At 52.8% G+C, this 26184-nt stretch overlaps 2 protein-coding genes across 2 annotated transcripts; both read left to right on the top strand.

The window, feature by feature from the left end:
* Positions 1–431: 431 nt before the first annotated feature.
* Positions 432–9462, top strand: LOC119099105 (uncharacterized). Its single transcript, XM_037222183.1, has 9 exons — positions 432–552; positions 1116–1256; positions 3089–3221; positions 6367–6484; positions 6678–6814; positions 7361–7461; positions 7823–7926; positions 8341–8497; positions 8826–9462. The coding sequence occupies exons 1-9, from the start codon at positions 432–434 to the stop codon at positions 8846–8848; spliced, it is 1035 nt and encodes a 344-aa protein (XP_037078078.1). The 3' UTR covers positions 8849–9462.
* An 8678-nt stretch (positions 9463–18140) lies between these two features.
* Positions 18141–25510, top strand: LOC119099106 (AFG3-like protein 2). Its single transcript, XM_037222184.1, is given in 19 exon segments — positions 18141–18290; positions 18534–18674; positions 19089–19182; positions 19399–19564; positions 19871–20014; positions 20328–20450; positions 20669–20790; positions 21156–21309; positions 21654–21689; positions 21692–21798; positions 22241–22322; positions 22742–22872; positions 23096–23103; positions 23220–23307; positions 23700–23748; positions 23751–23812; positions 23814–23900; positions 24507–24701; positions 25300–25510. Coding segments are annotated over 19 exon segments (2037 nt in total). The 5' UTR covers positions 18141–18249; the 3' UTR covers positions 25507–25510.
* Positions 25511–26184: the final 674 nt, after the last annotated feature.

Raw genomic sequence — 26184 nt, 5'->3', positions numbered from 1 at the left:
GAGAGAGAGAGAGAGAGGAGAGAGGAGAGGAGAGAAAGAGAGAGAGAGAGAGAGAGAGAGAGAAGAGAGAGGAGAGAGAGAGAGAGAGAGAGAAAGATAGAGAGAGAGAGAGAGAGAATAGATAGAGAGAGAGAAGAGAGAGAGAGGAGATGAGAGAGAGAGAGCGAGGAGAGCGAGAGAGAGAGAGAGGAGAGAGAGAGAGCGGATTGGTAAAGGGAGGGGGAGCAGAGAAAAGAGAGGAAAAAGTGAGAGACTGCAATTTCAAAATCCGCAATTTTCCTGTTAACAATGAACATGATTTGTGTAATCAACCACCCAATCAAAGGAATATCGTAATGCTGTTGGCAGTGTCTTATTCAAAATGCGGTGACAGGATTTCTAGCGACCAGTGCGATCGGGATTTGGCGAGATTGGTGGTACTGTTGACAGACATGTCAGAAACCCGTCTGGATGACGTCATTGGTCACTTCGAGGTGGCACTGGAGGGGCGCTCCTGCAAAGTACGAACGGAGGAAACAAACTTAGGCAACTTCTGCTCCGATGTAATTTTGGGTAAGGTGCTGAGAGCATTCGCGCTCTTTTTCCAGTGTGCGTCAACGTGTTATGTAATGGTATTCGTTATTGTCCTGTTCGGACAGAAGGGCAAGCACGAATGTGTACTGTGTCGATGAATAACTTTCCTAGTGATGGCGCCGTGCAGCGGAATGACGTAAAGCGCTCTGAAGGATCACCATACGGTGCATGCCTTCGTTAGAGCAATGTCCTCCCGGAACCATGTGAACGATAACTTATTTTTGACATTGACGTGACCTTCGAGTAGCGCACGTTGCTGAACATACGACGCAGTTATCTTAGCTTTGTATGTACGATTACGTAAAAATGAATGTTTTGATTTCTCACATGCCTGCATTATTATCACTCAAACGTTTCCTACTTTTTCATCTCATTTCCATTTTTCTGAGTAACACTCAGCAACATTTGTGAGTTAGCATCTAGATACCCTCCGGAACATCGTGATATTTGACCTGCGGTGGTACGGCGCATCGGCCGATGGGGCCGCCTCCGTTCGCTCCGCGTGGCCGCCCCGCCTCCAGAATCTCTCCTCTGTGCTGCAGCCGCCATGAACGCCGACTGCGTGATCCTCAACTCGGGCACCCTGCGCAGTGACCGCGTCCATCCGGCCGGCGACTTCACCATGCGTGACCTGGTGACCATCGCGCCCTTCATGGACGGGCTGGTGCTGCTTCAGGTCAATGGTGAGTCGATCGACTGACGACGCGCCGGCCGGGCGACTTGCGCTGAGCAGGACAGTCAGATGGGATGGGCAGCCGCCGGCTTGTAAAAGGGGTACGGGCGGCACCCCTCCCTCATCAAATTTGTACATGCAGTGCTATCGATGTGAGTAAATGTTGATGCTAAAAAATCAAGGCAGACATATTTTGTGTATGTGGAAAATCTGAGAAAATCTGAAAATCTGAGAGAAACTCCCACTCAAGCCACATTTCAAAATCCTGCGCACGTTCCTGCGGAGGTCGGGGCGCCGTGGGACCCGTTTGCATCGCGAATTGGTGCTGCCAGACTCTGTAGCCCGGATAAGTTATGCCACAAGCCGGGAGGAAAATGATTTTACAAGATTTGTTGTTTGTTCCCTTAAATGTACTGTGGAAGCTACAGAACTCTGCAAAATTACACCAACAAGGTGTTTGGCGTGACGTTTTCATAGAACTGGCAAAAATTAGCTTCTCTTTTGTTCAATGTTTGTCCGTGGCGGATTCTAGCGAGTCCTCGGCATCCGGTGCAGTCGTTCAAACATCTGTAGTTTAGCAGGAAGCTGCTTGCACCCATACCAGCTGTACGTCGATGCGTTGGTGACCTCGTAAGGCTCGCAGTTGATAGATATCAGATTAAGGTACCCATTTTTATGTTGCAGTTGCTCCTGATTGCGTGCTCTGGCTGTAATCGTGAGCTGAATCTGTAGACTGATGCTATTCAAAATCAGTGGCGTATTCGAGGAGTGGGGGTTTGTGGAGCCTTGCCTCCGCTCTGCAGGTGTCGAGGATCGGCCCGATGGCCCCAAACCGCGGTACTTCTTGACAGTTTTAGACACCTGTGACGCTTCGAAAGCATACAAAAAGGCCCCAAGACAGCAAAATAGAATCCTGAACCTAACAAGGTCTTTGGATCCAAAGCAGCACGGCCCCGATAGCGGCAAAGAGCCACCCTTCACTGAAAGGCCTCCTGTGACCCCTTTGCCCACGTCTTGGAAAAACTGGCCACGCCACTGCCCGTGACGTCACTCTGACGTCTGCTTTTTGGCGCTACATTCACACCACGCATGCAGGAGTCTAACACGCTCCTTACCGGTTTCGTTGTGTAAAAATATTGCGGTGGCCGTTTTGTAAAGTATTTTTGGCGTATACCAAGACGAAATAATTCACACAAACGTCTTAACTACTAGTTTGAGGGTAATGTTGCCTGTAAGAATAGTCCAATCCTCTAAGTAGCATCTAGCTGTTGGGTGATCCCGGTAAAACTGCTTTTTGGGCTGCGCCTACTTGTTTTGTCAATATGCTTATCTTTTTGTCGCCGTGTGGCGCTTGAGGGATTTTCTATGAGCCGAACATGTAACGCGCTGACACCGCCGTAAGACTCCTCGTTTCCCACGCTGCTCAAGCACGGCTGCGTCCAAACCTGGCTGATTCCTCGGCAGCACGTGCCCGCGTAAGTCGATCCACGCAGTACTGCGGCCGCCGCGACGCGTGCAGGCGGGCCCCAGTCGGAGCCTGTGTCCGTACCCGACGGCATCTACGATCTGGCTGGGGATGTCGGCGCCCATGCATGGCAGTCCAAGACACCCATGGGAGCTCCTCAGCAGGCTCTCCCACAACGCTTGCATAATCTTGGCTTTTGTTGATGCAGTGACTGTGATAGTGGTGAACTCGGCTCGTGTGAACGTCTGTCTTGCGCTGTCTTTCTGTCGTGAGTTTGTTTCGCTCAAACGTCACACAAGGCCACACGCAGCCTCACCATGTGGCGTCCGGGTCCGCTCGCGAGCGCAGACACTGACCCGGGCGGCGGGTACCGGCAGGCGCCACTCTGCATCAGGCGCTGGAGAACGCCGTCTCGATGTACCCGCGCCTGGTCGGCCGGTTCCCGCAGGTGGCCGGCCTGTCGTTCGTCTTTGACCCGGACAAGGAGCCCGGTCAGAGGGTCGACGCCAGGTGAGATGTCTGACCAGTGCCGACAGCTTGCCGTTCGGCTGCGACCCGGACAAGGAGCCCGGCCAGAGGGTCGACGCCAGGTGAGATGTGTGACCAGTACCGACGGCTTACCGTTCGGCTTCGGCCCGGACAAGGAGCCCGGTCAGAGGGTCGACGCCAGGTGAGATGTCTGACCGGTGGCGACAGCTCACCACTCGGCTTGATGCCGCCGCTCGAGTAATCCGGCGGATTTATTCGAGCGCGCCTTTCTAAAGCTCGAAATGTTTGAGTAATATTACTTATGTGTAGGTGATGCTGTGGACTGGCTTCTTCGTGTTCTTAACATTTTGAACTACGTCAGGAGTTAAGAGGGCGGACTGGTCAAATAAATATCTGCCAAAATGTTGTCCAAAACGAGAAACAGCAAGTCGTTATTTTTGTCCACCTTGAAATAGAATATATGACTGGGCGTTTGTAGCGATACAGGGCAGCTAGCGGTGGTCTGCTTTTACATTTTTTCATGGCTAATCCCGCGACATTTTTGGTAATGGCATGAATACACATGCTATGCACAACAGAGCTTTCATGTTTTCGGCACCCTTGCGGGACAGTCTTGCCCAAGTGCTTTGCGTTCTTTGCGCTTCTTATTGCCCTCAGTGTCTAAAGTTTTCGCAGCGCTTATTCGCTCAGCAGCTACGATTTTTATCGGGGGGGGGGGGGGGGGGGAGCAAACACCACTACTAATTACGAGGGTAGGGATGTTCTGGTGTGGGTTAGAGCTGTGATGTATACAACAGGCATATTTGTTTTGTGTCTAGGGGGTAAATATACGGTTATATTAACGGATCCAGTTACGATGTTTGGAGGCCAAGCCATTAGGCCCAAGTGCACAACCTACTCCAATTTTATTTTATTTTCTTAAATATAGGTCACAATAACCCCGTGTAAAACAGCGCTGCTTTATTGATGTTATAGCCTTTGCACGACACTCCAGCGGCGTGCAAAAGTTCGGTCAGAGCTTAGTGTCGTACCCCCTTTTTCATTTCGACTGTGTAATGGCATCAACAGTTGGGATCGACAACATATTCATAATCAATTATATCTAACAACTCGGAGTGAACAATTTACGTTGACCAAGAGTTGTATGAAATTGAGACTAAAAGCAAACTGTTTCAATAAGTTACGCAACAATGCGGTGTAGATAACGGTGGCGGTGCGCTTGTTGTACAAGTGGTATAAAGGTGCATGTGCTATTAATCGGACCGCCACAGGCATTCGTGGTCGTAAATCGTTGTTGCGCCCCTGAGGGTCGCGGAAGCGTTCATAGAATTTATGTATGCTGTATTATGTAAGCTATTGTAATTTCATGTGGGTTAGTTCTACATAACAAAGTGATAAATGACCGGTCTTAAAATAGCATTGACTTGATGCATAACAACTTTGAAATGCGTTGTATTTCATAAGATTGAATGGTATCAATATCAGCTGCACAAGGAGAAGCACTTCTCTTTTCAAGCCTACAAGTTTAATTCATTCACAAATTGTCGAATTCTTTAACATGGTAAAAGAACACGGCTAAAAAATATCCGACCACATGATTCCAGATGAAACTCAGTTACTACCCTTGCATCGTCCCATAATGCGCAATGAATTTCAAAGCATTACCGCCGTTTCGATGAATGACGTCGATTCATTTATCCATGCTCGCTTTGAAAGGGGAAGCTTGATGCAAGCCCCCCCCCCCCCCAAGGTTTTTGAGGATACCTTTCCGTCATGTTGTGCAATTGCGCCCACATTGCCAGTATGGGGCTTTCATTGCAAGTGTTTTGACACCACAAATGTTTTCGTCGCTTTTCTAGATCCGGAGCAGTGGCGTCTTTAAGGAACGCTCTCCGGCGATCCACGGCCGGGGTGGGCGGCGGGCGGCAGCCGACGGCGCCGCGGGACGCGTGCGGCGAGCCCGATATCTTTACATTAACAGAGCCATATATCATAAAAGTATGCTCCGAAGACATAGGGATACAACCAATGTCTTCGAAATCCAACAAAAAACACGCTTCTTAAGATTTTGTGTCGCCACGAGTCATTGTCTCGTATGTATAACAATTGCAAAGCTGAAAAGTGCGATTTTCAGGAAAATTTGACGTTTATCCTATCATAATACGGTCAGTTATTGACCTAAAAGCAGTAATAAGCACCATCAATTGCAGGATAGTGTTGAGACCCACTCACGGATACTTTTCCACTAAGCTCCATATTTCTCAGTGTGGAAACGCCAGTCGGTTGCATCGACCCCCCCCCCCCCCCCCTATCGGTCGGCGTTATGAAAAACGGCGAGTCAGGACGAGGGTTACTGCGTGTGACCCTTTCTAGGTCACAGGCGATTGAAAGCTCTTGACAAACATAGTTCGTGAAAGGGTAGCTCACAGGCATCGCATTTCTTCAAACCTGTTGACTTCAGTGCCTAAAATGTTCGCAAAAAGAAAGCATAATTCCACGCAGGGACACCAATCACCGTGGCAGAATCCCAACTTCGTTAGAGCGCTGAAATTATACTGACCGCATACGTGATGCGACTAACCGTAGAGTGGTAGATTTGCGTTCCAGAAGGAGGTTCGGAGTCCTGGCAATAAATTCTGGTCAGCACAGAATCAAGTTAAAATCGGGCCCGGCAAAATGTTGACCGGTGAAAAGTGACGTTAATATCACTGGTACGAGATCGGTGAATAGTGGCGTTAATATCATGGTTGGGGGGCAGGGGAGTTAAGCGTCTGGTGTTACGTTTGATGAAAAAAAAACAGAAAAAGTAACTCCAAAGGCAAAATGATTTGTCATGCAACGGCTACGTTACTGTTCATTTGAGAGAATAATTTTGAGGTTTCGGGGCCAGGTTTATGTTGCATGTTTGGTGCACCCACCCTGTCGACGCCAGTACAAGGAATGAGCAAAGAAAATAGTCTTTGAGTGATGGCCAACTTTTTTCCTACGCTTTTTAAATATGCCAGTCAAAAATATTAGGAAACAAGCCAACACAGGGCATAGGGCAACATAGGGGGCCCCCCCAACTCAACATTGAGGGAGGGGGGCAGGGCTCTCACAAAATAATATAAGCAGACACCCGCAGTCTGCGTTGGTGGCATAGCTCTTGACATCAGACCTTTTCCAGGTACGTCAAGGTCGGGGACGTGTTCGTCCAGCCCGGCCACCTGTACAAATTGGCCACAAAGGAATACATGCACCACGGCAAGGATGGATTCACCTGTCTGGCCGAGGCCGTGGTGTTGGTGAGGTTTTCAACGATTTGACGCGTGGATAAAACTGTTTCATTTCCATCGGTGTGTAATCAGTAATTTGCAACTGAAGGCCCGACGCCAATTTGATTTAATCCCGCTGCAGAATGCTACATATAGCTTATTTCAACCTTCTGGAACCATTCCAAATCGCAACGTTCTGACGCTCAGCCTGTGGCCACCGCAGCAAGACGCTGAGAACAGCCCTGTTCTGAGAACGGCCATCTTGAATCACTTCGACGCCATCAACCGGCTGCGTGGCTACTGCGGCGCGCAGGCCGCCTTCAGCGCCCACCGGCAGTCCATTGTGCCCACGTCTCGCAGGTAAGCCGACCGACGTTCGGCCGCGGCTGGCCCCGGGGAACCCTCCTGCTCACTGGGAGGTGGGGTACACTAGGTGGTCTTTGGATGGCCGTTGACTAGTTGTGCCTGGCTGTTCAAAACATGGGTGGTGAGGGGTCGGGAGGCTCGCAGTTTCTAGAATATAATGTGATGCTCTTTGGCGGGCACGGAAAGATGCGGCTTAAAGACACAGGGTAATGCATAATATTAATCACAACATGAAGTATTGGCAACGGAACCAGTGCACTGGCTGGCTTAACATCATGAAGAAAGTCTTCTCAGCTGCCCCTTGCTTCTAAGCAGAACAGTTTACACCCCTATTGGTGGATCTTCTCAACCGCGTCTGTGCTGGCCTAGTATACTCAATAACCGTGCCTTGCTGTTCCAGGAGACGTGCCGACCGTGTCTGAGACGATTCATCCTTTTTCAAGTTTTCGATCGCAAACTTATGTCAGCCCCTGGGAATTGTTGCGTATATTCTGTGTGTTACACTGTGTCTGAGGCGAAACCATGTACCGGTCCTTTTAGAAACAGCCGACTGAAGAGTACCATGGAGCTCAGTGGCTTCAAGAGGCCAGAGTCCACCCTCCTCAGGCGAAGCAGCACCAGCGTCATCAACCTGCCGCCAGGTCAGCGTCCGGGACCACCAGCCCAGCGCCATGCGCGGCCTCGCGTCGCTGGGGCGCAGCTGACTGCAGCCCCGCGGGGTGGCCCCGCCCTTTCCGTCGTCCTTGCTCGTTTGCTCGGCAGGGAATGAACAGACACCGAGAAGAACTCGATGTTCGCTTCATTACACCGGCGATGGTGGAGTTCGCCCCTCACCTCAGGGCTCCACTACAGCACATCCCTGATATGCGGAGTGCCTGCAGCATTGTGCCGCCACGTGGCTACATCTGTACGTGCATGCCATGCACTGGCGATGTCCGATTGTCACGGTTGATTCGTGCACGACTTGCGCCGTCCGCTGTGTGCTAAACTGGCCGCCGGCAGAGTCTTCGGTGCGGAGGAGGAATTCGGTGCAGGCGGCCACCGCGCTCACCCCGCACACCATCATGGACGCGCTGTACAACATCGCGGACGACGCGGAGGCGCCGGTCAGCCGGGACATGGTGGCATGCGGGGAGCGGATGGGACGTCAGTCTGAGGGAGATGCGGTGTCGGTCTGGGGGAGATAAGCGTCACTCTGAGGGAGATGCACATCAGTCTGAGGTAGATGAGCGTAGTTTAGGGAGATATACATCAGTATGAGGGGAACTGGGCGTCCGTTTTGCTTGGCCATTGGTCATTTCTTTAGCTTGGCCATTGTCTCAGCTTCCCACCTGTCTTGCTGCATGTTTGCATCGACGGCGTGCACGGACAGGCTTGGAATCAAGCAGCAGGTGTAACGATCAAGATAATGCTGCGCTCTTTGAATCCTTTTAGTCGAACAGAGTTGTACCGTCATCACCCAGCAGGTGTAACCGGCTTCGGCAATTAGCTCACTGCGCCAGCTGGTGGCCTGTCGGCAGACTGCGCTCCAGCGGGGGCTCGGCGTGCTCAGCCAGCCGGCTGTGGCGGGCTCGCTGAAGGCTCGCCGCCTGGAGCACGACGTGGAGGAGTTGGAGAGCCGGGCGGCGCGGCTGGCTCCTGCGGTGGGAGAACAGGATCTGCATCGCCACGCCCCAGGTCGGCGCAGGCTTTGCTCGGTGTCGTGAAGCACCACAGAGCCAACGTGCTGTCTGTGCGTGAAGTGCGGCTGGTAGAAGGGGCACGTTTGTAATGAGGCTACTTGGGTTTCGAATAGGCTCCTGGGGCTATGGGTTGGTTGATATTACATACAGATGTTCGCATATATGACCCCATCCTCCCTCTAACAGGAACCGCTTTTGTCGTTACGAGGTTTGTCAAAGGACATGCTGAAAAACATGTCAAGCTTGTCAAGGTGAACGTGTGGGAAACGATTCTCCAGTCGTGGGGACATGCAGCGCTTGCTGAGCGCTGCGCACCGTTCCAGGTGTTGGAGAGGGTCCAGGCTGAGCGAAACCTGGTGGACCTGGTGAACCGCGATGACAGTGACAGCTGACCAATGATCTGTCAGGCGCGTGACCTCGGCGACCGTCACATGCACGTCTCGCCGGCCGCAGACCCCGACCTGACCTGCCCTCTCCTGTCCGTGCACTGCCACGCAGAGGCGGCAGCCGTCCAGTCCTCGGAAGGATCGACACGAACTGGATACGGAGGGGAGCAGTGACTCCCTGGGCTTCAGGATACATTGCTGCGGAGTGCGATAGCCAATCGCCATGCCGTTTTTGGATGTGCTGTTTATCTGGGAGTTTGGGATGCGGTGTCAAGAGCGCTCAATGTGCATATATCCATTCGGACATCATAGCATAATGGTGTTTTCCCGCCGTTGGCATGAGAGCCTGCACCACACATCCCGATGTGCCTTAAATATATACCGCTTTGGGTTGGTGCATGATCCCCGATGTATACCGTTATTGCTCAACCAAATGTTTGGTCATAGACGAAGCCGTGCTTCCTCATGGTATATTGTTATATTATCGCCCAGGTGACGGCTCCATCTTGTTAGTTATGTCTCCGTTCAGTCTAATATCGTGAGTGTTGTTGCGAAATATAGCGCGTCACTAGAAGTTCTGTTCTCAACGAATCTCAACAATTTTCATGCAAGGCGTCTAGAGAATCCAGTCCACGAAATGTACTTGATAATAAATCCGTTGGCTTTCTGCTCGATTCAGCGACTTGGGTGTATTTATTTATTATATTTCACCAATGGCACTGGTTCTTAGCCGGGTAATATTTTCTAAACGCACAGCCCGTAAAAGAGTAGCATCTACTACAAGTATAGGGAACTCTCGAAATAAGAATGCAGTGTTAGGAGGCACACATATGGTGAATGGTCAGCTATGCCCAACGGATTGGAAGGATCTGGATCCGATTCACGGTTTTGGAACCTGCTTTACAGACAATGAACAGCAGCGTAAATTCGTCGGTGAGTCGTAGTTGACGTCGCGCACAAAGCGACGTCAACTACGGTACAGGTACAAGTACAGGGGTGTCTGGCTCCCGCCAGCTCTGGTTGACCTCGGTGAGGCAGTCGTCGCGGTAGCCGTAGGAGCACCTGTACAGGGGTGTCTCGCTCCTGCCAGCTCTGGTTGACCTCGGTGAAGCAGTCGTCGCAGTAGCCGTAGGAGCACCTGTACAGGGGTGTCTGGCTCCTGCCAGGTCTGGTTGACCTCGGTGAAGCAGTCGTCGCGGTAGCCGTAGGAGCACCTGTACAGGGGTGTCTGGCTCCCGCCAGCTCTGGTTGACCTCGGTGAAGCAGTCGTCGCGGTAGCCGTAGGAGCACCTGTACAGGGGGTGTCTGGCTCCTGCCAGCTCTGTCTGACCTCGGTGAGGCAGTCGTCGCGGTAGCCGTAGGAGCACCTGTAAAGGGGTGTCTGGCTCCTGCCAGGTCTGGTTGACCTCGGTGAGGCACCGTCGCGGTAGCCGTAGGCGGCCTTGCACATTTCGGGGGTATGTGCTGGAGCAGCCGGGGCGAAGATGACCCAGCTGCGGCTGCCGGGCCGCTGAGACATCTATCCCTGCTGGTCGGACGACTGAGGTGACGCCGGCACCACGGCAGGGGCGTAAGCAGGCCCAGGGTCCACTGCTAGCCGCTGTACCAGGGGAGACGTCACAGGTGGGGGTTAACTAGGGTACGACCACAAACAGGTCAGGGCGTCATGGGGGGGGGGGAGGACTACCTGCACCGGCCTGGGAGGATTCCCATGCCCCGTATTTCCGTTCCTCAGCTCGTTGAGCGTGAGGAGGCTGGGTTAACCTCCCGGCGTCGCTGCAGGTTATGCGCTGCCTCGAGCCCCTGGTCATGAGCTGGATCTTCCGGGATGTGACTGGAGTGAAGACCAGCAGAAATTTTCGGTACGGTACCGTGATCTTCTTGGATCTGTCCATCGTGGTTTGGTACTGATTGTGAGGCAACACCACTACAGCCCCTTCCGGTCCCGCTTGAGGGTGTGAGACTGGCTCTGTTCGAGGACAGGCCTTCTAATTGTTAAAGGCAGGTAAGTCTTTGGAGTGGACGCCTAAACGCTCCTAACCTTTGGAGGTACGTTTTCACAGTGCGTTCTTCCGCCAGTCAGCCAGGTCCTGCCAGGTATTGCTCACTATGAGCGAGCGTCGTCATGGGAAATGAGAGAGCGGAGCTGGGAAGGAAGTCCGGTGGCTTTCTTCCCAGAAGCTCGACTGGCGACATACCAGTGGCCCTGTTCAGAGCATGCCGATAATGGAACAGGGATCAGCTGGGTCTGAAGTTGTTAAACTGGCCGTCAATAGAGACGGTGTCCGCGACAAACCGCTTCGTTGATTTGACAGCCACCTCTGCCCTACAGCTTACATATGAGAGGGCTGCTACTGTCAGCCTGTGTGGAATCCTATGATGGCCCATGCAGTCCCGTATAGCCTTGGCCATGAAGTGGGGTCCTCGCCACTTGGGAGGGTCTCCGATACACAATGATATCTGGGCAGACTCGTGAGTGCTCACCGGTCTGTGTAGATACTGCTGGGCTCATTCTGACAAGGTTTAAGCATTCTTGTAGTGCCTACCATATCTCGAAGCAACTGCTAATCCGATCTACGATCACGCCCACTTTGAGTCCATGTAGTCGGCGCAGTCTGCAGGACGGGCACAGTCATAGCCTTGGTGAGGGGGGGGGGGGGGATGGCGTTGACAAAGACCACATGACTGTGAAAGTCCTACTCCCCGCCCCCCCCCCCCAAAAAAAAAAATTACACTGGATATGGTAAACTTAATTGCGATGGGGCATGATTTCCTTCATTTTAGTTTTATTTTTGCCTTTTGTAACTGGAACGGAAGCCAGAAGTTACCGAAAGATGCCATCCTGTTCGTATTTTCAAGTCGATGAACTGGAGGTTACGGACGCGAAATGTCTGTATGAAACAGTTCGCCGGCGTTAATTAATCTAGCAATGTTCAGCGGACTGTTTCTTAACCTAAAGAACATAGAGGCTCTGCCAGAATTTTGCCTTGGTTCTCCCGAGATATTGGGGACCCGGGATCGTAGATTGGCAATCGAAACGAGATCACAAATATTTATTAATATGACCAGCCTATGTTCGTCTGAGAATGTCCAGATCACAGCCAGAATCGATTACTGAGAAAAATGTGCAGCACAATTTTTGAACAGGCGCGCTAACAAATCGTAGGATCAAAGCCCCGACGCCCTGCGTTACAGTCTCCGTAGGCCGCGCGTTGCCGGCTCTGTACATTACACTACGCGGTGACCGACGGGAAAAGTAAATGATGACGCATCTGCAGCAAGTGCCTCTTAAAGGTCAATTCGAGCATTAACAAGCAGTCCTGGCGTATGTTTGATCTGTGCAATTTCTCTTAGAATGATGATAGGAACGGATTACCCTTTACAGCACTGCTAACTGGCACTGGGATCTGGTGGTGAAACTGGAATAGGACAAAAAGCTCATTTGTTTGGCTTACATCAGCTCATAATCTGTTCAGAGGACATCCTCAAGGTTACTAAGGTAAGATATATCCTAGGTAATATCTTTGAGCGGTACAAACTAATCTTGAAAGTCTTTTGCAAGCACTATTCCACTGCGGTCGTTTTTCGCGCGTACGCAGTTATCTACTGTGCCCAACGCAGTTCGGTCCCGCAGAAATCGCACCCCGGCCATAACTTTTGTTTTGGCCCCGGGTCGAAGGTCATGTCCCCGGAACAAGAGTACATATCTGCCAAAGCATAGTGAATTTTGCAGCTTTTTTATTGGATTTCATTCAGTTTTATACTTAAGTCACGAGTGTATAATGTTAGCAGTTGGCAGAACGACACACCTATGGATTTTATTTTCCATCATGTTCGGTCGACCCCCCCCCCCCCCCCCGACAGCATGTCCCTTAATGCCGGCGGGTCGACCGCAGCGACACTTTGCAAAGATACAATGTCCAACTTGAAAAAGTTTACTCGCACAGAGAGCCATGGCCATGACCATGAGCACACAACAAAATTGTGAAGCACGTTAGGCCAGCATGTCAATTGCTCATCGAGAGACATGACCTTTTCATTTATTCAAATCATCCCTCGACGGTGCATTCCGTATTGCCACTGACCCGCCGGTGGAGCGATGACCAAATAAGCGGCAGAGGACAAATACTTACAATGGCGCGCGCAGGGCGGAACTGTGTGCATTCGATAGTCCTGGTAATGGGTTGCCAATTAGAAAAAAACTTTCAAGTTCTGGCTTCCAGCTTATTTGGTCACCCCCCCCCCCCCCTCGACAACATGTTATCCAATCCTGGCGGGCCGGCCAGCGTGGCAATTTGTGATGGTACGCTGTTGAATTCAAAATAATTTTACTCGTGCCGAGGGCTGCAACCATGCGCGCACGATGTCATTGTGGGATCATGCAGGTAAGTTCCTCATCAGCCGACATACGTCATCTCTCATGACCTCTTTTGTTTAAATCGCCTCTTGACCCCCTAAATCCCCTCCAACTGCCGCCGGCCCACTCAACAAGTGATTAGCATGCTTGTAATGCATATATATATATATATATATATATATATATATATATATATATATATATATATAACATAAAATATATGATATGAATACCGAGACAGGGACAATGTTCATCATTATGAGCGTTGGAGTCATTGCAAGTATTTAACATCGTTTAAACATTAAACGTTATAAACAACATACACAAAATTCCTCTCGTTATCATCTGCTGCTACAGCGCACTTCTCCCGAAAAGGGAATTCCGGGCATGTTGGGCAAAGTCCAGGAAAATTCGGGCAAATCTTTTTCACGTTTTGCATTTTCCACACCTACTTTCAATGCTGCAGACCTACGACGTTGTATCCCTTACCCGAAGGGAGTTATATCATCATCAGGTCATCATGTCTTCATTATGTCATCATGTCATCATCAGGTCATCGTTGGTGACTGAGAGTGGACACTCCTCGCTGGTGCACCTCAAACGTTTTACTGAAGGGGTGAAACGGAATTGAGAAAAGGTGGTAGGCAGCCAGGCGCTTATCAAGCCAGCCTCAATAGCTGGAGCGCGCCGTAAAATGCTTTATAGAATGTATAATTGGAATGCTGTGCCCACATGGATATACCATCGTGTTATGCACCAAATGCAATGCCAAAGAAGAGGTCTGGGGATAAGGATAACTCAAGTCTTAGCGAGTATTAATGTATGCTTCCTTCACGCTCTCTGCTTGACTTAACACTCACTCGTTCCGCTCCGCGCAAAAAAAAACTCCGCACAAGGTTTGCGGACAATCCGCAAACTCCGGCATACATTCCATCACCATCGCGACCTGTCTTCGGTCCGCTACCGAAGGACTCCGACGCTTGCGAACCCTCCCCCGTACCAACCAATAAGTGCATTTTCGTACCAGCGCAAAAATATATTCCACGCGCAGGGCGACAAACAGTTCAACGCGAATTTTGGCGACGCGAACGACCAGCTGATCGGCCAATGTCGCCAATCGTGGAAACAAAGTACGCATGACTCGAGGGAGCACGGGTGCGTTCAAGAGTGAGTGCTGTGCTGATGTGCTGTGTCTTCATTCCTATCTACGCAGTCAGATTTGTAGATTTTATGTATGTAAATAAATAAATATATATATATATATACATATATTTATACATACATACTCGGCGTTATGCATTGTCGCTCTGAACAAGTGCCCGGGTGGCCGGTTGTATGCCCTTCGTTCGAGGGGGGGGGGGGGGGGGGGGTCAATAAACCCCCTGAGATCTCGAGACCCTGAGAAAGTGAGGTAGCTAGTAATCCTAAATTAACAGGGTAGATTCACCTGTATGTGAGCTTACTTAAATAATTTTTTTAGCTTCCTTAGCCATGATCTTAAGGTCAAATAAAGTCAGACAAAGTCAAACTCTAGATTGGTGTCCAAATTGTCAACGAACTTTCTCATGCACCCACCGGAGACCTCATTACCTGTCCTGAGCAAAAGGTCAGTGGTGTTAATTTAAGGTCAGTAACCTTGTTTAATCTTTACAAGGTTAATGTGACCAAAAACTGCGAAATTGCTGCTATTCTGTCATTTCAAGAAGGGTCAGGATTACTTTAGGTGGTATGCTCCTAAAAACGAAGCTTTGGCCCCGGCCCTTTTAGGTCAGTGAACTTATCTAAGCTTTTAAGTCCATGCAAAATGTATGTGTCGGTCCCTGTTATCGATAACTTCGAGATGACGACCAGAAACGTTTCCATGAAGCAAGCCCTCGAGTAAAAAGCAGGTTAGTTTTGACATTTGTCTGACCTCTATGCGGAATAGGGAGTCAACGTATGTCTGTGTAATTTTGAATTCAATTTGTGCATTACCGAAGAAACCATTCCAAAAATGTATGGCTTCGTCTAACACCCGTTGTCGCATCAGATTGAACGATTCTCTAGAAACGGCCTTCTCTGACAGTCACGATCTGACGTTGGGCTATCATGGGGCAGCAAACTTACAAAGGACATAAAATTTGTATGCTAAAAGATATGCTATTCCATTGCATACAGCTAGGGGAAGTTTGGCGTTGCAACGCTACGCTGTTCGGAAATCATTCTGGAAAACATTCGGGGAGGGGGTCAAATTGGCCCACCACCCAAGCTTGCGCTAATCGTAGTATTAACTTTATTTCCAAAGAGGGTTGCTAGTTTCGTGAGTGTGCCACATGGTCGTACCAATTCACCTGTGTCTGACTAGAAGCGTATGCACTGTAGAGCTACATCATGGTTTTATATAACATCGAAACTACGGGAACTAAATTGACGGAATGATGTAATGGTATAAGGACGAGTCACCGTACCCTGGCAGACACAGATGAAAACTTGATTGTGGATATTGGGAACTGTTTATATTGCCAAACGCGAAAAATATGGTTCGGACCCCCTATAACGCGGGGTAATGAAGTGATTAAGCGAGGCACTTAACGCGAGTCAAAATGGCTTTTCCCTTCATATTCCTTAAACACATGCTTTTTTAAAAGAAGCCGCAGGTGTAAGCTACCATATGAAAGCAAAAGGTGTTCGATTAAAGGTTGAAGAGTTTCTGCAAATGTATATCCTAGTTTTGATTTGCCATTTGTGGACAATGTGTATCATGATTTGTTGTTTAATGAATATCAGCATAAAAACATCTTGTTCTGAACGAAGGACAGTTCTTTGGGCGAGCCGAAATTTCGTCAGGATTGGTCGGTCCTACCATTACACCATTGCATTATACAACAGCGGGTGGGTCGCGTGCTGTTGTTGGGAAGTGGACGGGAGTAACGCGTGGGGCGCTTGCAGAGAAAACCCAATCGCTTCTGCTCTTTAGTCTCGTGCCATGTAAAGGAAGTGTGTGCAACCAATCCAAAGACAGACAGTATCGCCTCGGTAGCTTTCAACCTGTCAACGGGGCCCTGCGCGATGGCTTACAGAATACTGGGGACTTGCCGCGTGTTATGCAGGACGAGCGGGTTTACCCGTAGTCCTTGCGATGGGATGCACATGGTAAGTACCACTCCTAATGTGTTTGATTGATGCGGATCATAAATGTGGTTTAACAGCTGATACCTTTATTTTGGTTTAATTTTGGTTTACATAGCCAGTGTTGTGATAAGCCTTTTGGAGGCGGCTTTCATACTTTTTGTGATTTGATGCAGTTTTGGTCTCTGGAGTGGTACCGGGAGGTGTCCTTATTGTGGCATACAATCCATCATGATGGGTAAGGGTAGTTAAGAATTACTTGCCACCCATATGCTTTTGTAAAAGACATCTTCCATTTTTATGACACTTGCTTAGTGACTGATAACTAGGAACTAATGGCTGGTAATAACCATTGTTGTGTGACTTTGCCAGGACACAGGACTCTAAATGTTGTAATAAATGCCTAATCAGTTTGCAATGTGATAGGCTGTACAATGATATGGTTCTGATTGAATTGATAAAGAATGTATGGGTTGATTGAAAGGATTAAACATATTAAATATTTCCTTTTAAAACATTCCTAACAGCATGGTTCAATGCCTGTCTGCAGCAAAGCCATCCACTGCACTGAGGCTAGCTGACATTGAGCTGAGTGTTCAGCATGCATCAAAGTCAGGCCAGGCAAAATTATACATAATTTTCCAATCATTTTGAACACTGCATGACCATGTGCAATGAATAGCTAAGAAATTCCTGAACCTCATCATCAAAGTTTTTTTGCTTAATAACTTTGTGATATTCTTGCTTAAAATGTATCTTAGCAACCCTATCATTCATGCAGACATGGGCTCTGTATGTGCTGAATTTGGTTGCACTTAACTGGGGGGTTATGAGATTAATCCTGTGCATACACTGATATTCTTGCAAGGATATTGTTGGTACACCAGGAATGCTTGGTGTGATTGATTGCTCAGGTTAAGTGTTGAATGTATGCTAGGTGGAAATCTAAAATGTTAATTCATGCATCAGATGGAAAGTGAATTAATTCAGTGCAAGATGTAAATTCATGCAAAGTATAATTTTTCCAGTCAAGATTAGGTGGATTGCTGGGATCAGCACTTATGCGAAGCAGCATGCATGGTCTGCACTGTAACTAAACTGCCCCATCCAAGTTCTTGGTCAACTGCAGAATTTAGAGGCAAAAACATAATGTGCCACAATGGTTGTGATGGTCCATCATGCCTTCTGATATTACCAGATATTTACTGGTGCTTAGTGCCACTAGCCATTGGCCATCCTGGCTATGGACAAACAGTAAATTCCTGAAGCCACTCAAACCCACCACACAATAAGTGGGTGAATTCAAACACAGGTGCTCCAAAGATTAACATATCAAGATGGGCATTTCATTCTGGCATTGCAGATTCAAACTTATACCTGAGCTGTTCTCTTATTACATATAATGCCAAAGTAATTGCATTGTTGTTGTCTTGTCTGATTAGGGCTGCAATGCAGAATAATATGTACTTTGGGAAAATCTTATACTGAGATGTTAAATATCTTGCACTGTGATGTTAGTTCAATTCCTAGCAGAAACCTAACAAACAGCTGTTGTTAAGCATTCCAGTTTGTTGTTTCCACATGCATTTTATGGCTTCAGGCAAGGGGCACCATGGTGTACTACATCAGCATGCCACTGACATTGTGCTGGCCCTTCAGCTGCCACTATCCAGGCGCTCGCTTGCCCACATCTCGTCCCGGTTCGAAGCACTGCTGGGTGGCCATCTGCGCCGCTGCAAGCCGCCTGAAGGCTTTGAGAATATTTCAAGCCCAAGAATGGCTGGCGGCAAGGAGGCTGCTGGAAAGGAAGGCAAGGCGCCACCTCCGCCGCCGCCACCATCCCGCAGCAGCGGCGGCGGGGGCGGTGCTGGCCGCAAAGACGCCGCCAAGGACCCCATGTGGTCGTTCAAGATAAACTTTGGCGGGCCAGGAATGAAGTGAGTGGGGCTATACGGTAAACTCGGCAGCCGTCACGTTACCAAGGGCATAGGTGGACACTTTGGCTGGATTGCAGTGTGTTATTGTGGTGTGGTCGACGATATACAGACTATGTGTGGCTAAAGGCTGCTAGCATACAGCTTAGTTCACTGATAAACATGAACGAGACTCTGGGTACCGTTACTACGTCACCATAGCGCCAGCGCCCATCGCCCGTGACGCGGCGTTTGCCCCCTTGGCAGGGGCAAGCCCGGCGACCAGGGCAGCAGCGAGCAGGCGCGCATGGTGCTGTACGTGGTGGCCGGCTGCACGGTGGTGGCGCTGGGCGCCGCCATGTACGACGTCGGCTACAAGGAGATCACGTGGAAGGAGTTCTCCAACAGGTCCGTCACGATCAGCATGCAACGTGTCGATTCGGGATACTTAGGCGTAGTTTGGGCTGATGCGGGGACAGGTAGCCAAAAGGGCAGTGCAGTATCCTTCCTGCCCTGGTCCTGTAATGGCACTGCCCTTCCAGGGTAGTGCCTCTGTTTGACATGTACAAGGAGTCTGAATCGTGAGGTGTGAATGTACTGAATTTAGGGTGTGCCGGTGGGAAATTCTCCATGACACAGGTGCATCATATTATCATGTACTTTTGCCTGGACGCAGACGTATCGCTGGCGCTTCCGTGCGTGTGTTTGACAGCGTCCGCCATCGCGTTGTGCGCTGCGTCTGTTTGCTGCGCATGTTGTTTTTCACCAGTGTTTGAGTTGGCTTGCTGTGGACGCGCATATGACCACAGTCTCTCTGTGCAGCTATTTGGGCCGCGGCATGGTTGACAAGCTGGAGGTTGTCAACAAGAAGTGGGTGCGCGTGCGGCTACAGCCTGGCAGCAACATCGAGGGAGCCGTGAGTTATGCTATGCTCTTTATCCATCATGTTCACAGTTTGTGCGAATTTGTGGCGAGTTGCTTATGCAAGCCAGACATAGATTGCACGTGAAATACTGCGAAGCACTTTTCGGAAGCAGCGGACCTCTTGTCATAGCTTGCCCTGCTGCGTCAGCGAGCAGCACCGATGCTCTGCCCCTCGATAGACCGACCAAAGTCACGCGTCCGCCAACAGACGACGCTGTGGTTCAACATCGGCTCGGTGGACGCGTTCGAGCGCAATCTGGAGAACGTGCAAGCCGAGATGAGCATCGAGCCTCCCAACTACGTGCCGGTCGTCTACAAGCAGGAGCTGGAGGCCAGCAGCGTACTCAGCTTCCTACCCACGCTGCTCATACTCGGTAGGTCACTGCGGCGGGCGCTGCCCGGCCGCGCTGCTCGCGCTCGACGCGCCCGCTGTTTCGGGAGCTGCGCCGGCCAGTCCGCACCGCCTCGCTGGATCCGCTGTCGCTTACGGCGACTGCCCGATTTGTGGCCGCGGCGCGCGCGAAGTGCCCGTGAGGCCACATGGGGACCCGCACGCTGTGTCGCGCCGATCCCAGTCGCGCTCGCCCACCCTGGCACGCGCGCCGCGTGTGCGCTCGTCCGGCGCGGTCGTCGGCCGCCGCGCGGCCTCTGACGCCCTCCCGTCCCGGCGCGCCCGCCAGGCTTCGCCGTCTATATGTTTCGACGGGGTGCGACCATGATGGGCGGCGGCGGCGGCGCCGGCGGCAAGCGCGGTGGCGGCCTGTTTGGCGGCGTCATGGAGTCCACGGCCAAGCTGATCAACCCGGAAGAGATCGGCGTCAGTTCAGGTCCGTGCTGGGGCGAGCAGCAGCTGGGAGGCGACATGCGTCAATCGCATCGGTGATCAGTGCCTGGGCTGCAGTGAGATGTGGTGACATTAGTGTACGTGGGTCAAACTGAATCATGGTGCCTTTCGATTCTCGTCATTCGCCTTTACCTCGTTCAGTCTATGAGCGAAGTTCATTCTGTGTTCCGAAGCCTGAGGGCATGTTTGGCCTTCTGAAACTTTTCATGAATCTTTACGAGCGAACGCCTTCAGCGAGTGGCGCATCTTTGCACCGACATGCGCGTTCGGTTATATTGGCTTTGTGCTGTTTGTCAGGGATGTCGCTGGATGTGAAGAGGCCAAGGTTGAGATAATGGAGTTTGTCAACTTCCTGAAGCACCCGCAGCAGTATATGGAGCTGGGAGCCAAAATTCCCAAGGGAGCCATGCTCACAGGTAGGGCTGACTTCTGCTACCAAACTTTTATACTTCCCTACATGAATGACCTCAGGTGCTCGTCATAACCAGTTTGTCCGATGAAGCTATGCCATCAATGGGACGTGGAACTGTGATGAAACCGAGGTGAGGAGTATCGAAGCCGGGTGGTTAGGCCACCGTGCGTGTTTTTTGTGTGCATGTTTTCTTTGTGAGAGACCTCTGGTCCGTGTCTGCAGGCCCTCCTGGTACGGGTAAGACGCTGCTGGCCAAGGCGACGGCTGGCGAGGCTGCTGTGCCCTTCATCAGCGTCTCAGGCTCCGAGTTCCTCGAGATGTTCGTCGGTGTCGGCCCCTCCCGGGTACGGGCTCGACTCTGCTCGGCGCCGGTGGCGGGCGCCGCTCTGCCTGCCAGGTCATGGTGCAGCGTGGATGAAGCTCATGATAGGCGTAGTTTGGGCTTCAGGGCGATGGAGGCGAATTGGGATGGGGGGATATTGGTGTGAAAAGTGCGTCGGTAATTATGAGTTTTGCTTATTCGGGAGGAGTATTTTGCGGGCTTGTTAGTATCATATATGGGTGGGGTTTTTGTCCCAACCTTCACGTGTTATGGCCGGTACTTGGCTGGGTGTAGGCTCCACCTACAGCTATCCAAACACACAGCTTGCCGATGCTTGCCGCAGTCTGTCGGTCCCGCCACTTTTACCCGGCTCGCTGCCGTCTCCAGGTGCGCGACATGTTCGCCCAAGCTCGCAAGCACGCGCCGTGCATCCTCTTCATCGACGAGATTGACGCGGTGGGCCGGAAGCGAGGCGGCCGCAGCCTGGGCGGCGCCTCCGAGCAGGAGAACACGCTCAACCAGCTGCTGGTGGAGATGGACGGTGGGTGGCGCGTCGCCGCGCCGCTCCCCGGGGCTCGGCTCGGGGCGCGCTCCCCCGCCGGCCTTGTTTGATGGAGGCTGGTCTCCGGTGGTGACGTGGCCGGCTCGGACCGGAAAGTCCCGGGGGAAGCACGACGGCGCTGTGAATAATGAACGTCGGGGGCGTCAAGGCCTTGAAAGCCATTGCGACTTTTAGTTGCCCGCCCAATCGCATGGCGCAGGCAGTGCTTAAAGCACGGCGTCAGACAAACATGGCCTCGTCCGCTGAAGCTTGCGCCGAGGCCGAGTTACCGTGTGGTGACCAGAAGCACGCGGTCGTGTCTCACTCCGCATGCCCCGCGGCAGGTTTCAACACGACCACCAACGTGGTGGTGCTGGCGGCCACAACCGGGTGGACATCCTGGACAGCGCGCTCATGAGGCCCGGCAGATTCGACCGGCAGATATATGTGCCGGCGCCCGACATCAAGGGCAGGGCGTCCATCTTCAAGGTGGGTTAGGGGGGCGGGCGGCCGACAGCCTGCCGCTGGCTGCTCTGCGAAACCTCGGGTGAGCCGAGCGGATTTCGGTGTAGTGTTTGCTAACTGCGGGTGGCTTAAATAATGTTGGATTAGATGACGATTCGGTTGGATCAGGGTGATGCCTGGGTCATCCCGTCCACTGTCCGGCGGCTCGCGTTTCCGTTCGCTGCCGGATGGTTCGCCCTTCCGTCCACAGTCGGACGGTTCGAACGGTGCTCTAGTTCAGGGTTCATTGAAAACAGTCTCAGGGCAAGGACAGCTCTGTGTTGCCAAACATCCACGACATTGCCCCGGTGCGGACCCGGCGTCGGCATGCCCCGCCGGTCCGGAAACAGCCGCCCGTGCACAGGAAACATTGACCCTGGGCAGTGGGGCGGCGCTCCGTTTCACCGGCCGCCCCGCGCCGCCGCAGGTGCACCTGAAGGAGCTGAAGACGGAGCTGGACAAGCAGGAGCTGGCCCGCAAGATGGCCGCGCTGACGCCCGGCTTCACCGGTAGGCAGCCGCCGCCGAGCACCGGTCGGCGTTTGGGCCTGACGCGCGCGGTGGGCCGCCGGCGACCGTGGGTGTGACGCGCGGCTGGCGATCGCCAGCGGTGGTAGTCGGGATATGTCCGGAGGCGGTTCGTCAGCACAGGCGGCACGTGCCGGGCCGCTGCACTAGCCCGAGGCTGCTAATGAATGCAGTCTACGCTGATTCATGCTTCTGACTGATCTGGTGCCAGTCTTTGTGAGATCAGGGCCGCTGGACACGTCACGGAGCGAGTTTCGGATCACGGAGCGTCCTCGAACCCCGGCCTTTCTGTGTGCCCTGTGCGTGATCGGTATGTGCCGCGCCGGGGTGGGACCTGGGGGACGATGGACGCCGGCGTCGGCCGTCCGAGCACCTGACGCGTCCCCCACCGCGTCTGCCAGGTGCCGACATCGCCAACGTGTGCAACGAGGCGGCGCTGATCGCCGCTCGCGACCTCAACGACAGCATCGTGCTCAAGCACTTCGAGCAAGCCATCGAGCGCGTGGTGGCCGGCATGGAGAAGAAGACGCAGGTGGCGGGGGAGAACGAGCCGGCCGCCTGCCCGGCCGGGCCACGGCGCAGGCGAGCGCTCGCAGACGCGTGGGGGGGGGGGGGGGGGGGGGGGGGGGGGGGGACGCGTTTACGTCCTGAGAGCACGGCGAACTTTATTATATTTTTTTTACTGAAGCTGTGACGCGTACTTCTCATGGTAAAATGTCCTTTACATTCTGATACGAAAAGCACATGTGCGCCAGTGGCTGACGTGTCGAAGGCGGCCGTGTGATCGGGCGGTGGCGGCTGCTCTGGCCCAGCCTGTCGTCACCAGCGCCGCTCCCGGCCGCGTGACGTGTTTCGCTCGGCCGCCGCCAGGTGCTGCAGGCCGGACGAGAAGCGCACGGTGGCGTACCACGAGGCCGGGCACGCCGTGGCCGGCTGGTTCCTCGAGCATGCGGACCCGCTGCTCAAGGTCAGTGTCCTGGTCGGCTGACGTCATCGCCGGTAGCTCAGCGTCACCGGCTTCAGATGGCGGGAAGGCCATGACCACAGTGCCAGAGGAAGGCCTTGACAATGTATCGTACGTTTTTACCGAGGTGGTGCGTTGGTATTAATAGCTTATCAACCTGGTAATAACAGAAATCCGTAAAGATTATGACGACGTGATGGACTGGCGTTGCTGTGCGCACACTGGACACGAGGATGGGTGGATTCGAGTACAGAAAAAAAACCAGTCTGCCCCGGCCACCTGCCTAGCGGTCTGAGCCGTCTTCAGCCAACGCTCCGGTGACCTTTCATATGCCACGCTGACCACTCTCCATGATGGTGACGTTCGGCACGTGACACGGACCTGCCGCCTGCCAGGTATCCATCATCCCGCGCGGCAAGGGCCTGGGCTACGCGCAGTACCTGCCAGGGAGCAGTATCTCTACACCAAGGAGCAGCTGCTGGACCGCATGTGCATGACCCTGGGCGGCCCGCGTGTCCGAGCACATCTTCTTCAACCGCATCACCACCGGCGCGCAGGACGACCTCAAGAAGGTCACGCAGAGCGCTTACGCCCAGGTCAGAAATCGTGGGCCGTGCGCGAGAGGTGACTCGTGGCCGGTCCTGGGCCTGGGAGGGGCGCGCGGGGAGAGGGTGTCAATCACCAGTGTCGTGTCGTACGTACTGATGCATAATTGCTTGCTTTCGCATGCAACCGCCGACAAATGAAGCCCTGGTTTTTCAGTGCAGTGCGCGTATAAGAGTAGTTTGGCATCGTAGCCTGCCATTGCTTTCAGTAGAAGCAGTTTCAGACAGCCGGCATAGGTTGTCGCATCATGTCTCACCACATCGGCGTCAGCGGTTGACGCTGCGCCGGTCGTTGTAGCGGATAGCCTTGCGCCGGTGGGCTGCTGGCGCATGTGCCCAGCATGCCGTCGCTGGTCTCATTGGCATCGCTGTGTGCAAAGCTGACTGTTCTGGTCCTGGTCAACCAGTCTGTCGTCTGGGTGTGGCTGATGGAAGGCAACTGCCCCATGTGTGATTGGTGGATAGCCTTTTTGCGACGATACGGTATCGGCAACAGGGCAACACTGCGGCCCGGCGCACCACGCCCTGCAAGTAAGGCACCAGCTCCCACCCCAGCGGGTGACCGGGCACTGAACTCTCGTGACTTGTGACGCCCAGGTGACCCAGTTCGGCATGAACGAGCGGGTGGGCAACGTCAGCTTCGAGATGCCACAGCCGGGCGACATGGTGATCGACAAGCCGTACTCGGAGGAGACGGCGCAGCTGATCGACAGCGAGGTGCGCTCCATCATCTCCAGCGCCTTCGACAAGACGATGGCGCTGCTCACCAAGCACAAGGACGACGTCGAGAAGGTGGGTGGCGGCGGGGCGGTGTGGCGCGGTATACAGCGCGGCGCTGTGACCGGTCCGGCTGGACAGGCGGGCCCGGTGACGGCCGGGGATCTGCGGATGTGAGCGGCAGGATGCCGTTGTGTGTGGTAGGGTGACGGTGTCGTTACCGAGACGCGGACGTTTCGGAGCTGATTCCGTGCTCCCGCAGCGATCGGGCATCGATGCAGGGTGTACAGGACTGCCACGCCACCGGCTGCAAACCACAGTTGGTCTCGAGATGCTGCTGTTCGTTGGACAGTGTGGATGGAGACACGCTTGTGCTATGGTGCACGACCAACACATTGATACATTCAAGCACAAACAGGTTTTGACGCCTGAAGCTTACGCTTTTTGTCCATAAGTAGCTGAGTTGTACGAGGTGTACAACTTGTCTGTGTACGAGCGTACGACAGACAAGGTGTACGTCTGTCGAGGTGCACGAGTTGTCTGTGATGAGTGTCGCCTTTGAGACTTCCTCAAGGGCGACAAGAGAAGATCTCTGCGACGTGTTCGTGGATAGTGATGGCCGGAGGCTCTCGGTCGATGCGTCCCGCACCTGGTGCTCCGTGCTTCTCCGCAGGTGGCGCTGCGTCTCCTCCAGAAGGAGATCCTGGCGCGAGACGACATGATCGAACTCCTCGGGCCGCGCCCCTTCAAGGAGAAGTCCACCTACGAGGAGTTCGTCGAGGGCACCGGCTCGTTCGAGGAGGACACCCAGCTGCCCAAGGGGCTGCAGGACTGGAACCGGGAGCGGGAGCCGCCCCGGCCCCAGTCGAGCAGCTCGTGAGGAGCCGGCCCGCGCCGACCCGCTAGCTTCCGTTGTGTTTTGTGATACGGACGGCCTGTGTGGTACCGCGCGGCCCGCGGAGCTGGCGCACCCGGCCAGACAGGCCGCGCGCGGCTAGGTGTGCTGTCAGGGAGTGCAGTGCTAGTCCTTGCCCGACTCAGGGGGGCAGGAGTTGTCGGCACGCGTGAGAGAAGGCGCTGGCTGTGTGTGTGTACGGTCTGAGAATGGGTGTGCAATTTACAGGCCAGCCGCCTTATTGTGCGTATTTTTGATCGATTGTAATGCATTTCGCGAATACAATAGGCTCCACCCTGGTCAGATGTTCAGTGTCCGATTAAGTTGGAGAGTATCGACACGAAAAATGGGAAGTTTGCAGCGCAGGAAAAAACAGCAATATCGCTACGATGTTTAATATTTGGTGCGGGCTTCAAAGATTAATAATTTATTTGTGTGGAATGAAAATATTCTATGGTTATTTTAATACTCACACACTCACGGCGTTAACTACACAGTTTGATTTATTGCACGCACGGGAAAGTTGGTGCGAAACCGACGGCGGCAAACTCCGCATGCAGTCCGAACTCGCTGCCTCGCGTCCCGAGGACTGACATAAAAAGAAGAAGTGGACCGTCGGAGAGTTCTGATGCTAAAGTGAATGGCGAGAGACAAATATGATGC

The sequence above is a fragment of the Pollicipes pollicipes genome, unplaced genomic scaffold (assembly GCF_011947565.3).
Source record: "Pollicipes pollicipes isolate AB1234 unplaced genomic scaffold, Ppol_2.1 Scaffold_4740;HRSCAF=5597_pilon_pilon_pilon, whole genome shotgun sequence".
Taxonomy (NCBI): Eukaryota; Metazoa; Arthropoda; class Thecostraca; order Pollicipedomorpha; family Pollicipedidae; genus Pollicipes; species Pollicipes pollicipes.
This window is presented reverse-complemented; position numbering and strand designations above follow the sequence as displayed.